The sequence below is a fragment of the Muscardinus avellanarius genome (assembly GCF_963383645.1).
Source record: "Muscardinus avellanarius genome assembly, chromosome: 8".
Lineage (NCBI taxonomy): Eukaryota > Metazoa > Chordata > Mammalia > Rodentia > Gliridae > Muscardinus > Muscardinus avellanarius.
This window is the reverse complement of record NC_137794.1, coordinates 62001105-62015066: the sequence shown is the minus strand read 5'-3', so window position 1 is coordinate 62015066 and position 13962 is coordinate 62001105. Positions and strand designations below refer to the sequence as shown.

At 42.7% G+C, this 13962-nt stretch overlaps 1 protein-coding gene across 2 annotated transcripts in view; it reads left to right on the top strand.

The window, feature by feature from the left end:
- Positions 1–1209: 1209 nt before the first annotated feature.
- SEC63 (SEC63 homolog, protein translocation regulator) overlaps positions 1210–13962 on the top strand; it is a gene marked incomplete at both ends in the record, with an annotated part of 73118 nt that continues 60365 nt past the window's right edge. For both annotated transcript variants that reach the window (XM_080699944.1, XM_080699943.1), the window contains one exon: positions 1210–1333. In XM_080699944.1, coding sequence (XP_080556070.1) covers positions 1210–1333 — 124 coding nt within the window. The remainder of the gene's footprint in view (positions 1334–13962) is intronic.

The following is a 13962-nucleotide window of genomic DNA, read 5'->3' as shown; positions in this document are numbered from 1 at the left end:
CGGGGAGAGGCTCCCGAGAGCGGCCGCAGAACCTGCCGCTCTTCTCCTGAACACAGACTCCTGCCCACAGTCTGCAAGGAGGGTGCCAGCCGCGCTCGGGGAAATGCTCTGTGGTGGTCCAGAGCGCTGGCTTTGTGGCGTCAGAGTGATCTTGGTTTGAGTCTCCAAACGCTCTCCTACTGTGCACGACCGCGGACCATCTCTCTGAGCCGCAATTTCCTCGTCAGTAAAGCGGACACGCTTTGCTTTATTCCATAGGGTTTACCGACGACTACATGATAACAAGCAATAAAGAGCTTAGCCTACCACTTGGGTCGTAGAAAGCGCTGGTGAACAGGTGCCTATGAATACTATAGGGAGCCATCTATGCAGGACTGGGAAGTCTCCATCTGCAAAATGGGCGTAGCGCAGACCGCAGTATTTTGGTAGTGTACATTACTTTGCAAACAAAACCACAACCACCTCGACCCCCTTCCCCCCATTCTAAATGATGACACTCGTTTCAAAATGTGGGAGCTGGAGGGGTGGCTCAGAACCCGGGGAAATATTACCAGGGCAATTAAAAAGCGGGAGGGGTAGGGATGGGAGACGGGGAGGCAAGGAAGCTTTGTTTGCTCCGAAGTTAACTCGGACCCTGCTCGCACGCAGGTGGGGCGCCGGTGCCCGCTTCTCGGTCAGGACTCCTAGGTTTGGAGCCAGTTGGTAAACCTGGGACGCCCGCGCGGCGCGCTGGGAAAGGAAGCCCAGGAGGAAGGGGGCGGGACTCAGGACGGTGGGCGGGGCCGGGGCGGGCCTATCGGGGCGGGCGGGGCTTCGGGCTGGGGGCGGGGCCGGGGGCGGGGCCTCGCGGAGTTTCTCCGCTGCGCGCGCCACGTCTCCCACAGCCAGCTTGTGAGGAGGGCGGGGGAGAGGAGCCGGGCCGGGCAGCAACCTCTCGCGAGAGCTGGCGACGGCGGCGGCGGCGGCGGCGGCGGCGGCGGCGGCGGCGGCGGCGGCGGCGGCGGCGGCGGCGGCGGCGGCGGCGGCGGCGGCGGCGGCGGCGGCGGCGGCGTGTCGGTGTCCGTGAGAGTAGCGTGGGGGCGGGGAGGAGAGGCGGCGGCGGCGTCCGAGCTGCGCCACACGGGGCGGGGGCTCTGGGAGCCGGGACGCCGAGCGGGGTCGTGGCGGCGGCGGTGAGAAGAGCGCGGAGGAGGAGGAGGAGGGGGAGCCATGGCGGGGCAGCAGTTCCAGTACGATGACAGTGGGAACACCTTCTTCTACTTCCTCACCTCCTTCGTGGGGCTCATCGTGATCCCAGCCACATACTACCTCTGGCCCCGAGACCAGAATGCCGGTGAGTCCTGCGGGCGCCGCGCAGGCCCGGCCCGGCCGGCCCGGTGACCCCGCGGGGCGCGGGCCCGGCGTCGGGACGTGGGCGCCGGGGGCCGCGCTCGCCCCGGCCCGCAGCCCCGGGGGGCGCCGAGGCGCCTCGCACCCTCGCCCATTGTTCCGCGCGCCCCGGGCAGCCTCCTCCGGCCTCTTTGTCTCTTCCCCCTCGGCTTTTATTGGGTGGTGTTCTTTACGGAGGGAGCGGGATGGGATGGGAAGGGTGGGAGTCGGGAGGTGAGGGAAGAGTTGGCGGAGGAGGAACCTGAACGCGAAGACACAACTCTGAGCCCGCCTCCCCCCCACCTCGCTCCCCCACATCCCGTTTTCCTGTCCCAGCTGTCGCTACAGATGTTTTGGGACACCCTCTTGAGCTGGGTGGCATGTTTAGGACTCCCAAGTGAGCTCACCAGCCGCCTACCCCGTCACTTCCTCCAGTTGCCTTTTTCATTTGTTCGCTCTCACTGTGGGGGTTGGAAGCAATGCCGTTATTCCTCTTAGCAAAAATAGACTTCTCTCTGTTTCCTTTTCTTTGGAGTTTCCTGTTTATGAAGGAAAAAGTGCAGGTCTCAAGGATTCTCAGTTGATCTCGTAGGTAACTAGTCGTGAGGTACCTGTTCTGTTTGCTTTTAGTTCTAAATCTTTTCACATTGAACACCATTGTATTGGAACACAGAATAATACAGATTTTTTTCCCCCAGGCATTATATTTTGGGGAAATGTTTGGATTCCATTTGTTGCACTCTACCAGGACATATGGCAGGCGACATTCTTAAAGCTGATGGAACTTTAAGGGTCAAATGTATGTTAGTGTTAACAGTAACCAGTAGGTTTTGAGGGAAAGCTTTGTTACACAAGAGCTATGCCTAAATTTCTTAAGTTGGGTGTGGTGGAGACCTGAGTTGTCCAGGTAATATACTATACTTTGGGAAAATTAACAGTGAAGCATTGAGTTAGCTCAGAACTTGTGCTTTGAGACTGGTTCGATAATAATGTAAAAATTTTGAATTACATAGTGAAACTACAAGTGAATTTGAGATAAAGAGCAACAAAGGATCCCATCTTTTTGTACATTTGACAGTAAGCTTTAATGTCTATTAAATGCAAAAATATGCCCAGAGTTACCACATGTTAGTTTTTTCACTCAGTGGCCAGTTTACGAAATTTGGATTTTAGACATATCTTTTCCTAAGAGCATTTAAATTGTATGGAGTTTAGAAATGGTTTTGTATAAGTGGTGAAGTCTAAAAACTATAATGGTTTCTCTTGTCTTTAAACTTGGGTCATTCTTTTAGTATTTTGAGTTAAAAGGATCCACTTTTCAGTATAGTCATTTTTGTTTAACATTCATTTTTGTGCGCTGTCAGTTGTATATAAGACATTGTGAGATTAGGTAGGGTTGGTTAGATTGCGTTTTGAGAAGCTGTCCTGATTTCACTTTAGTTGGAATTTTGAAATTTGAAAGTCATTTTTCATAGATTTTTTTTTTTAAACAGGGTCTCCCTAGGTAGCTGACAGTCTCATTAAGTTGCTGAGGCTGGTCTTGAACTTGCAATCCTGCTCCAGTTTCCCAAGTACTGGGATTACAGGGTGGGCCACTACACCTGGCTTTTACAGTGGGTTTTGCATTATAAAATTTGTCTGATAACTTATCATAGACAAGTCATACTTGAGCCTCTTTAGCAGATAGATGGTTTTTGGAGGGAGGGAATTAGTACAGACTACTTGCAAGTCATGGACTTCAGATGTTACTTTAATTCTCTTAAACATGCAGAACAGTAGATACTGTTATTCCCATTTTACAGAGAAGCTGGAGGTTGTAAGTAATTTTTCATGTGTGGTGGAGCCTAGATTAGAGCATTGGCTTGCTTAGCCTCAAAGCCCTGTGTTTTCGTGCTGCTAGATAAAAATTCAGGTGAGCTGTGAGTGTAGATTTGCCCCTTCACATCTTGCTCTCTGCTTCAAACTCACCTTAGTAAATTTATACATGTTGATGTATTTGTTTGATTTTATTTAAAATATTACTTTGAGAATTAAGGTGGACATTTAATTGTTATTCTAATAATTTTGAAAATCATTGGATATCACTTGGAGTTGTTTTTCTTATGGTTTTACTATAACTTTTTTAGAATTAATGGAATTAAAAGAATCTTTTTACCATATTGGCTTTTTTCCTCCACACAGCTCATGTGCAATATTTTTAGTGTTTTTTTTTTTTTTTTTGGTTTTCTTTTCTGTACTGGGGATGGAACCCAGGGGCATTCTACCTCCCAAGCTACACATTTTTATTCTTTATTTTGAAACAGGGTCTCACCGAGTTGCAAAGGGCCTCAATAAGTAGCTGAGGCTGTCTGAATCTGGATCTTCCTGTCTCAGCCTCCCAAGTACTAGGATTACTAGCTTGCGCCACCACTCCCGGCTTCATTTGCAATATTTTGAATATCAGAAATTTTTAATTGTAATTTCATCTAGAGTGTTGTAAAAGTTTTTCAGATATTTGCAGAAAATAAGTTGCTGACTTACACTGTCAGGAGGCTACTTAATAAGCCTTATTCCCCCCCACCCCCGCTTTGTGGTGCTAGAGATTGAACTCAGGGATGCTCTAACTTCAAGCTTATACCCCTATCCTGTTTCAGTCTCCCAAGTATTGGGATTATAGGCGTGTGACACCATGTCTGACCTACTTAATAATTTTTATCCATCTCACTTAGAGAATAGCTATGTTTTAATATTTATTTGGTTATTGGTGATGGTTTAGACTCCTAAGGGCATGTTAGGATATAAACAGGGTACACTGTCTAAGATCTGAGAAATTGTGAAGCATTGTAAGATCTGGACCTAAAGTAGTGTTTTTGAATAATACAACTGCATTATTTTAATACTTGCTTTTGAAGCTTATATTTTTTTTTTTTGTGAAACTATTAAGTTGCCAAACATAAAATGTAGGTGCCAGTTTGAATTTCAGAGTTATGACGATTTTTTTTTTTTTTTTTTGGTGGTACTGGGGTTCCTGGAAGCCCTTCTACCTCCGGGCTACACTCCCAGACCTATTTTTACATTTTTATTTGGAAACAGGGTCTCCTAAGCCAACGCGCGCGGCTGGCTTCGAACCTGCGCGATCCTCCTGTCTCTGCCTCCCAAGCGCAGGGATTACAAGCGTGCGCCACCACGCCCGGCGGAGTTATGACGATCTTGACCTTTCATTCTCTGCATGGAATCATGAAAAGATTTACTTTGCTGACATTCATAAAACCTTAAGTTTGTATTTAGGCAATCTTTAGCTTTTTTTTTTTTAATGATACTTGGAGATTTCAGTTTCAAAGTAGGCAGTTGTTTCATTGTAACTCTTTTGGAACTATGGGCTCTTTAAGTATAGCTAGGAAACACAGTGCCATTTCATAAATTGTGAAATTCAGGTTTTGAAAAATAGAAATAGATTGTTTGTTGGCATATTTGACATGTTAATTGAATTTATTTTGTTATCTAAAATTTGTGTGTGTGTGTGGTACTAGGGATTGAATACAGAGCTTCACTCTTGCCAGCCAAGTGTTTTACCACTGAACTCTATCTCCAGTCTCCAGAACATGGTTAATGGAATCCTGTAGCCTTGAGTTTTGAATAACAAGTTTGACTGAGTGTACTTATAATTTATACCCCTTTTAGAGTGAGGGATCAGTGTTTGAGAAGTGCTTAATTGGAGGATGGCCTTTTGCTGGAGCTGTCATTTTGGTAGTGGTAATTTGTTTTGTGATAAGCTCTTTGCAAACAAATAAAAAACCTACTGCCCTTACCTTTTCAACAAAGTTAAGAAATGCTTATTTTAAAATAGTGCTGCAAAGCTGAATAGTTGAAAGTTGGTAGTTGAAAACCAAATGTTTGTGTCAAAACAATTTTAATAATATAGGTTTATAGTCACTTTATCATAGTCATCTATTAAGAGTTTCTGGAAGTATTTACCATTGTGCTATGATTGGTGCTTTATGTATTTTGTATATTCTTAACCTTTTGAAATAATTGTACTTAACTTAGCCACCACCTACCTTTGGTGTTGCCCACAATATTGTGCTGTGATCTTTACATTAGTGTCTGTATATATGTGTGTGTGTGTGTGTGTGTGTGTGTGTGCGTGCGTGCATATATACATATATGTGTGTGTGTACATATATGTAATATATATATTTGATACTGGCAACCCAGAGGCATTCTACCTTTAAGTTATACCCCCAGCTTGATTTTTTATTTCTTATTTGGAAATGGGGTCTCACTAAGTTGAAGAAAGCCTTGTTAAGTTGCAGAGCCTGGCTTGAAACCTGTGATCCTCCTATCTCAGCCTCCCAAGTACAGGGATTGCAAACATGCACCACCATATCTGGTTTATTATTATTATTTTTATTAGCTTATTTGTTTTTTGGGGTTTTTTTTGTGTCTTGTTTTTGGTATTGGCGATTGAACCCAGGCAAATACTTTGCCACTGTGCTACATCCCAGCCCACATTAGTATATTTGATAAGAAAAAAAAACTTATTGATTATAATTATTCATAGGGTTTGAAATAATCAAAAGCATGCTTTTATTTTTTCCATACAGTAAGGATTGTAGATCTCGAATTAGGATGAAATAAACGATTACCTTTTTCTGATCCTTGTTTGTTTTTTGACTCCTTAACATATAGTGCAAACTTATTTGACTTTACTCTTTGACTTTGGTTTTTCAAAATTGGCTAGTTTTGAAACCTGGCTCTGCAGCTTACTGATTTTAGGCAAGTTAATTAACTTCTGTGTGTTTCAGTGTAGTCATCTGTAAAATAGAGATGTAATCTGTTTTATAGAATTAAAGTGAGGATTAACAATGATGTATAAAATGCTTAGATCAGTGTTGGGCACATATTGGTGGTGCTATCTCCTGCTTTTTTTGTTTTTTTGTGGTGCTGGGGATTGAACCCAGGGGCATTCTACCTCCAAGCTACACCCCCTGCCCTATTTTTTATTCTTTATTTTGAAACAGGGTCTCACTAATTGCAGAAGGCCTCACTAAAGTAGTAGCTGAGGCTGTCCGCGAACCGCAATCCTCCAGTCTCAGCTTCCCGAATGCTGGGATTACAGATCTATTTTGTAATATTTTTATTTGGAAACAGGGCCTCTTAAGCCAGCGAGGCTGGCTACGAACCTGCGTGATCCTTCTGTCTCTGCCTCCCAAGCACGTGTGTGCCTGTGCGCACTCTCTTATTTATTTATTTATTTATTTATTTATTTATTTATTTATTTGTGGTATTGGGGTTCCTGGAAACCCTTCTACCTCAGGGCTACACTCCCAGACCTATTTTATACTTTTTATTTGGAAGCAGGGTCTCTTAAGCCGAACCTGCGCTATCCTCCTCCCAAGCACGGGGATTACAAGCGTGTTTTACCAAGCCCCGCGGCTTATTTATTTTGAAACAAGGTCTCACTAAGTTGCTGAGCGCCTCACTAAGTATCTGAGGCTGGCTTCGAACCTGTGTGATCCTCCTGTCTCAGCCTCCCAAGCATGGGGATTACAAGTGTGCGCCACCACGCCCGGCATAGTTACTATTTGTATTGTAGTATTTATTTCCATTCCTTCCTCTTTGAATATGTTTGTGTCTTTGAATCTAAAATGAGTTCTTAGCTGCTCACGGTGGCATATGCCTGTCATACCAATACTTGGGAGGCTGAGATTGTAGGATTATAGATTTGGGACCAACCTCAGCAATTTAGAGAACTCTCAGAACCTAGCAACATCCTGTTTCCAAAAAAAAAAAAAAAAAAAAGTTCTGCAAGTGTAGCTCAGAGGTCTCTGGGTTCAATTCACACACACACACACACACACACACACACACACACACACACATTTTACATATAGGATATAGTTGGGTTGGGTCATTTATTTTTATCTATTCTTCCAATCTTTTTTTTATGGTACTGGGGTTTGAACCTAGGGACATTCTCCTTCTGAATTAGCTATTTTTAATCTTTTTTTTTGAAACAGTCTCTTGAGGTTGTTGAGTCTGACTACTTTTTTGGGGGGGGGCGGTCTGGGATGGCGCCCAGAGGCATTTGACCTCTGAGCCACACCCCCTGCCCTATTTTTTATTCTTTATTTTGAAACAGGGTCTCACTAAGTAGCTGAGGCTGTCTGCAAACCGCAACCCTCCAGTCTCAGCCTGCCAAATGCTGGGATTACAAGTGTGCACCACCACGCCCGGCTTTTGAGTCTGAATACTTGCTGAGGCTGTTTTTGAACCTGTGATCTTGTTTCTCGTCTCTCAAGTACTGGGATTACAGGTTTTTGTCACCACATCTGGCTCAATCTCTGTCTTTTGATTGGGGTGTTTAATCCATTTACATTTAAGTAATTACTAATACAAATGGACTTCTATCATTTTTGCTGTTTTTATATACACTTTATAGTTTGTAGTGAAATGTTTAAATTTCTTTCCATTTCTTTTTGCATATATTCTAGGATTTTTTTTGTGTTTACAGGGATTACATTAAACATTCTAAAGTTATAAGAACTCTAATTTGAGCCGGGCGTGGTGGTGCACACTTGTAATCCCAGCATTTGGGAGGCTGAAATCGCCTCAGCTACTTAATGTGGCCCTCTACAATTTAGTGAGACCCAGTTTCAAAATAAAGAATAAAAATAGGGCAGGGGTTGTGGCTCGGAGGTCAAATGCTCCTGGGTTCCATCCCCAGACCCGCAAAAAAACAAAACAAAAAGCCCTTTAATTTGAATTTATACCAATTTATATTTCAGTAACATGTAAAAACTCCTTTTCAGCTTAATGCTCACCTTCTTTAGTTGTTGTCACAAAATTATATCTTTAATTATTGTGTACCCCCAAATATAAACTCATGATTTTTAAAAATACATTACTCTCTTACTACTATGTAGAAAACAAAATATGGAGTTATAAACTAAAGTAAACTAACACTGTATTTAGTGTTTTAGTCTCTTAAGTCATACAGAAAACAATAGGGTTTCAAACCACTGTTGAAATAGCAATAACATAACTTTTATAATTGCTCATGTGTTTACTTTCATGAGACCTTTTTCTTTTCTTTTCTTTTTTTGGTACTGGGGACTGAGCCCAGGGACATTCTACCTCCAGCCATACCCACCCCAGCCCTTTTTTTTCTTTATTTTATTTTATTTTATTTTATTTTATTTTATTTTTTGTGTGTGGTACTGGGGATGGAACCCAGAGGCTTTCTATCTCTGGGCTATACTCCCAGCCCTATTTTATATTTCACTAAGTTGCTGAGAGCCTCACTAAGTAGCTGAGGCTGGCTTTGAACCTGCACAATCCTCCTGTCTCAGCTTCCCAAGCGCAGGGATTACAAGCGTGTGCCACCATGCCTGGCTTTTTTCTTTATTTTGAAACATGGTCTCCAAGTTGCTGAGGGCCTCAGTAAGTAGCTGAGGCTGGTGTGATCATCCTGTACTGTGATGGCCTCCTGTGAGTAGCTGAGGCTGGCCAAGAACCTGTGATGCCTTGCAAATACTGGGATTACAAGTGTGTGCCACCTCGCCTGGCCTCATGAGACCTTTATTTACACACATGACTTTGAATTTCTGTCTAGTGTTTTTTTCCTTTCACTTTACAGAACTCCTTTAAGTATTTCTTGCAGGACAGGTCTAGTAGTATTGAAATGCCTCACCTTTTGTTTATCTTTTTGTTTTGTTTTGTTTTGCAGGTCTGGGGGTGGAACCCAGGGGCATTCGACCTCCGAGCTACACCCCCTGCCCAATTTTTTATTCTTTATTTTGAAACCGGGTCTCACTGAGTTGCAGAGGGCCTCACTAAGTAGCTGAGGCTGTCCGCGAACCGCGATCCTCCGGTCTCAGCCTCCCAAATGCTGGGATTACAAGCGTGCGCCACCACGCCCGGCACCTTTTGTTTATCTGAGGATGTCTTAATTTCTCAGTTATTTTTTTTGTTTGTTTGTTTATTTGTTTACTTATTTTGCAGTACTGGGGATTGAACCAAGAGGCATTCTACCTCCTATTTTTTATTCTTTATTTTGAAACAGGGTCTTACTATGTTGTGGAGGGCCTTATCATGTTGCTGAGGCTGGTCTCACACACCTTTTTTTTCTTGTGGTACTGGGGTTCCTGGAAACCCTTCTACCTTCGAGCTACACTCCTAGACCTATTGTATACTTTTTATTTGGAAACAGGGTTTCTTAAGCCAGAGAGGCTGGCTTCGAACCTGCGCGATCCGCCTCCCAAGCGTGGCGATTACAAGCGTGTACCACCATGCCTGGCTTGGTCTCACACACTTTTGAAAGATAGTTTTACCAGGTATATAATTCTTGGTTCTTGTTTGGTAATTTTTTTTCTTCTAGTACTTCGAAAGTATGTGATGAGATATCTGATACATATTGAAGGCTCGCTCTCTGTGATAAATCACTTTATTGTGTTGCTTTTAAGATTCCCTCCTTGTCCTTTGGAAAGTTGCATCTCTCTGAGGTTTTTTTTTTTTTTTGTGGTACTGAGGATTGAATTTATGGACATTCTACCTCCAATCTATACCCCCAGCCCTTTTTTATTTTTTGCTTTGAAACAGTCTCACTAGGTTGCTGAGGCAATTTCAACCTTAGATCCTTCTATCTCAGCCTCTCAGTACTAAGATTACAGGCATGTATCACCGCACTGGGCTCTTGAGTTCATCTTGGAGTTAATCGAACTTCTTGGAAGTTTTTATACCCTTTCTTAAATTTGGGTAGTTTTTAGCCATTATTTTATCAAATATCCTTGTATATGATCTGCTGGATGATGTTGTACAGATCCTTTAGTTTCTCTACAAACTTTTTTTCTTTCTTTTCCTTATATTTGGTAAGTTCCATTGTCTTAACTTTAGGTTCATGATTTTTTCCATTCTGTTTACTCAAATTAGGTTTTGAATCCCTCTAATAGGCGTGGTTTATCTTGTAATCCCAGTACTTGGGAGGTAGGAGGAGAACAGGTTCTCAGCCAGCCTCAGCTACTTAGTGAGACCCTGTTTCAAAATAAAGAATTAAAAATAGGGTTGGAGCTGTAGCTCGGAGGTAGAATGTGCCTGGGTTCAATCCCCACTACCACATTAAAAAAAAAAAAATCTCTAGTGAACTTAGCATTTCAGTTAATGTGCTTTTAACAAAGGTGCATAATTTTCTCTTAGCTTCTTTTCAGGTTTTCTTTTATATTGATATTTCCAGTTTGCTCATACATTATTTTCTTGACTTCGTTCATATCTTTTTTAATTCTTTGCACTTCTTGAAGACAGTTGTTTTAAAGTCTTTGGTAGACCTGCCATTAGAGCTTTTGATTTATTCTGTTGCTGTTTATTATTTTTCCTTTGATGGGGCCACAGTTTCCTGTTTCTTTTATATGTCTTGTGGTTTTTTCTTGTTGGAAACTGGACCTTTAAATCAATAATGTGATAACTCTGAAAGTCAGATTTCACCCCTCCCCCATTTGTCTTTTATTTTGTTGTTTTAATTGTTGTAGGCTATTTTCATGCAAAGGATCAATCTGAAATGTAAACTTAAGGTTGGAGGTGTTTTTCTGATGAGCCTTTCCCTGGGAATGTACAGTCACTTTCTGATTTTTTTCTTTTATATGTGATTATTTTGTTTATTTATTTATTTAATTTTGCCGTATTGGGGATGGAACTCAGGGGCATTGTACCTCTGAGCTACACCCCTAAACCTATTTTTTTTTTTTTTAGTCTATTTTTAAAACAGAGTTTCAGCCGGGCGTGGTGGCGCACGCTTGTAATACCCGCGCTTGGGAGGCAGAGACAGGAGGATCGCGCAGGTTCGAAGCCAGCCGCAGGCGCTGGCTTAGGAGACCCTGTTTCCAAATAAAAATGTAAAAATAGGTCTGGGAGTGTAGCCCGGAGGTAGAAGGGCTTCCAGGAACCCCAGTACCACCAAAAAAAAAAAAATAATAATAAATAAATAAATAAAACAGAGTTTCACTGCCGGGCGTGGTGGCGCACGCTTGGAGGATCGCGCAGGTTTGAAGCCAGCCTCAGTTACTTAGTTGAGACTCTCAGTAACTTAGTGAGCCCCTGTTTTCAAATAAAATATAAAATAGGTCTAGGAGTATAGCCCGGAGGTAGAAAGCCTCTGGGTTCCATCCCTAGTACCACCAAAAAACAAAACAAAACAAAACAAAAAACAGTCTCACTGAGTTGCGAAGGGCCTTGCCAAGTACCTGAGGTTGTCCGGGAATTGCAATCCTCCGGTCTCTGCCTCCCAAATGCTGTGCCACCACACCTGACTATATGTGATTATTTTTAATGTTTGAGCCTTAATTATCTGACTCCCAAAAGGAGAAAAAGAAAAAACATGAAGGAGAGGCAGGGAGGAAAGTAGTGACTCTTTAAATTCCTGAAAGTCACTTTAGCTGAAAGTGAAAGCCACTAAAGTGGCTGCTCCCCTCTTTGAACCTCTTGTGATCAGAAGCAGCAAGGTCAGTGCTCGGATCCCTGACAGGCCCACTCCGACTGTTGCAAGCTGAGACTGTCAAGAGCCTTGGGGTGGGGCCTGGGGAGCTGTCACTGTGTGAAGGGCTAAAATTGATAGAAGCGAATCACAATGTAGGTCCAAACCTACTGCAAGCCTTCCTTAGATTCCAGAGTTTCCAAAATAGTTACGTAAGACAGACTCCATCAGTGCAATTGTTGTCTAGGTGGGAAACAGATTTTGTGTGCTTCCTCATTCATCCTCTTCCAGAAATCCTCTCTATGGGGATGAGTTTAGACATAGTCCTTCTTGTGAGGGAAGGCCTTAACTTCCTCTTAGCCTGAGACATATAACCATGATCTTAATATTCTCTCATTTTAGTTGCTACTTATTGAATGTGTACTTGCTTCAAGGTGGGGAAGGCTTAGCCCACTCCAAATAAGTACTTTGAGCAAAATTCAGGTAATATCTCTAACTTGAGAAAACTGAGCCCTAGAGGAGGTTAATCAACTTGCCTAAAGTCATATAGCTATTAGTTAGAAGATTAGACATTGGACTTGAATCTGTCTTATGCCAAAGCTTCTGTTGTTAGCTGCTACTCAATACTGTGTCTTACAATTAAATTCATATTGTACATTATGATAAGTATTAAAATGGCAAGTGGATACTTGGGAGGCTGAGACAGGAGGATCACAAGTTTGAGGCCAGCCTCAACATCTTAGTGAAACCCTGTTTCAGAGTAAAAATAAAAAGCACTGGGGTGTAGCCTGGAGGGAGAATGCCCCAGGGTTCAGTCTCCAGTGCCAGCAAACAAACAGGTGGGAAACACTGGGGGAGCACAGAGGAATAATTCTATTTTGGAATGTGAAGATGAGGAAGTGTTTTCATTAAGGGGAGGTGATTTGAGACAGAGCCTGAGAGGTAACTGAGAGAAGGACATTCATTCCACAAGTAGGGAAAGCATGTGCAAACGCAGGGAGTGGTCAGTACATGGAAGGTTTGAAATGTGATTGGCACCGAAGACCAAGTGTGTCATTTTAACATGTTTATACCTTGTTATGTAAGTCATTTGGTAAACATTAAGTAAGATAATGACATGGTCAGTTTCACCTTTGTGGAGAATGGTTTGGTGGGTGATAGGGGAGGTGGTGAAGAGAAACTGTAGAGGGGGAATCCATTTCAGAGTTTATTCCATTGAGATGTCAGGGTGTAGAGGAATGGCCATATTGGAGAATTCTGAGATAGGTTGGGCTGTATTTTTATTGTTTATCTTCTTGAAGGTTGGTTGGTGATTGGCCCAATTATGAGTTTTGGAATTGAGTGTAATGAAAAGGATGGGATGAACATTTTTTAGAGTAGATTTGACTGTCTCAGTCTCTTGTTCAGTAGCTGTTTTTTACATTAGAAAAAACTGGCTAATATCAGCTTTATTCAAAGGAGTATATTTTGTGTTTGTCTTTTTTTTTTGTGTGTATGTGGTACTGGGGGTGGAACCTAGTTGCTTTTCTACCTCCGGGCTGTACTCCCAGACCTACTTTATACTTTATTTGGAAACAGGGTCTCACTAAGTTGCTGAGAGCCTCACTAAGTAGCTGAGGCTGGCTTCGAACCTGTGGGATCCTACTGCCTCAGCCTCCCAATCACTGGGATTACAAGCGTGCGCCACCACGCCTGGCTGTGAGTGTTTGTCTTTAAAGTAGGTCATATAGTCTAAGAATTTAGATCCTGTCTGCTATTTTTGTTTGAGGGGTGTTAGCAGGAGTTGAACCCAGGACCTTGTATATACTGCACAAACATTCTACCCCTGAGCTAAAGTTAAAGGCTTTAGATATGTGTGTGTGGGGGTCCTGGGGATTGAACCTAGGGACATTCTACCTCTGAGCAACATCCCCAGACCTATTTTATTTTTTATTTTGAAATAAGGCCTTATAAATTGCTGAGAGTCTCTCTGAGTTGCTGAGGCTAACCTTAAATCTGTAATCCTCCTGTCTCACCATCCCAAGTACTGAGATTACAAGCGGCACCACCACACCCTTTTTTGTAGATCTTAAGGAGATATCAGATCTAATGTTTGAATTGTTGAGAAAAAAAGTTTCCTCTGTGTCCTATCCTGACAGGGATGGTATCAG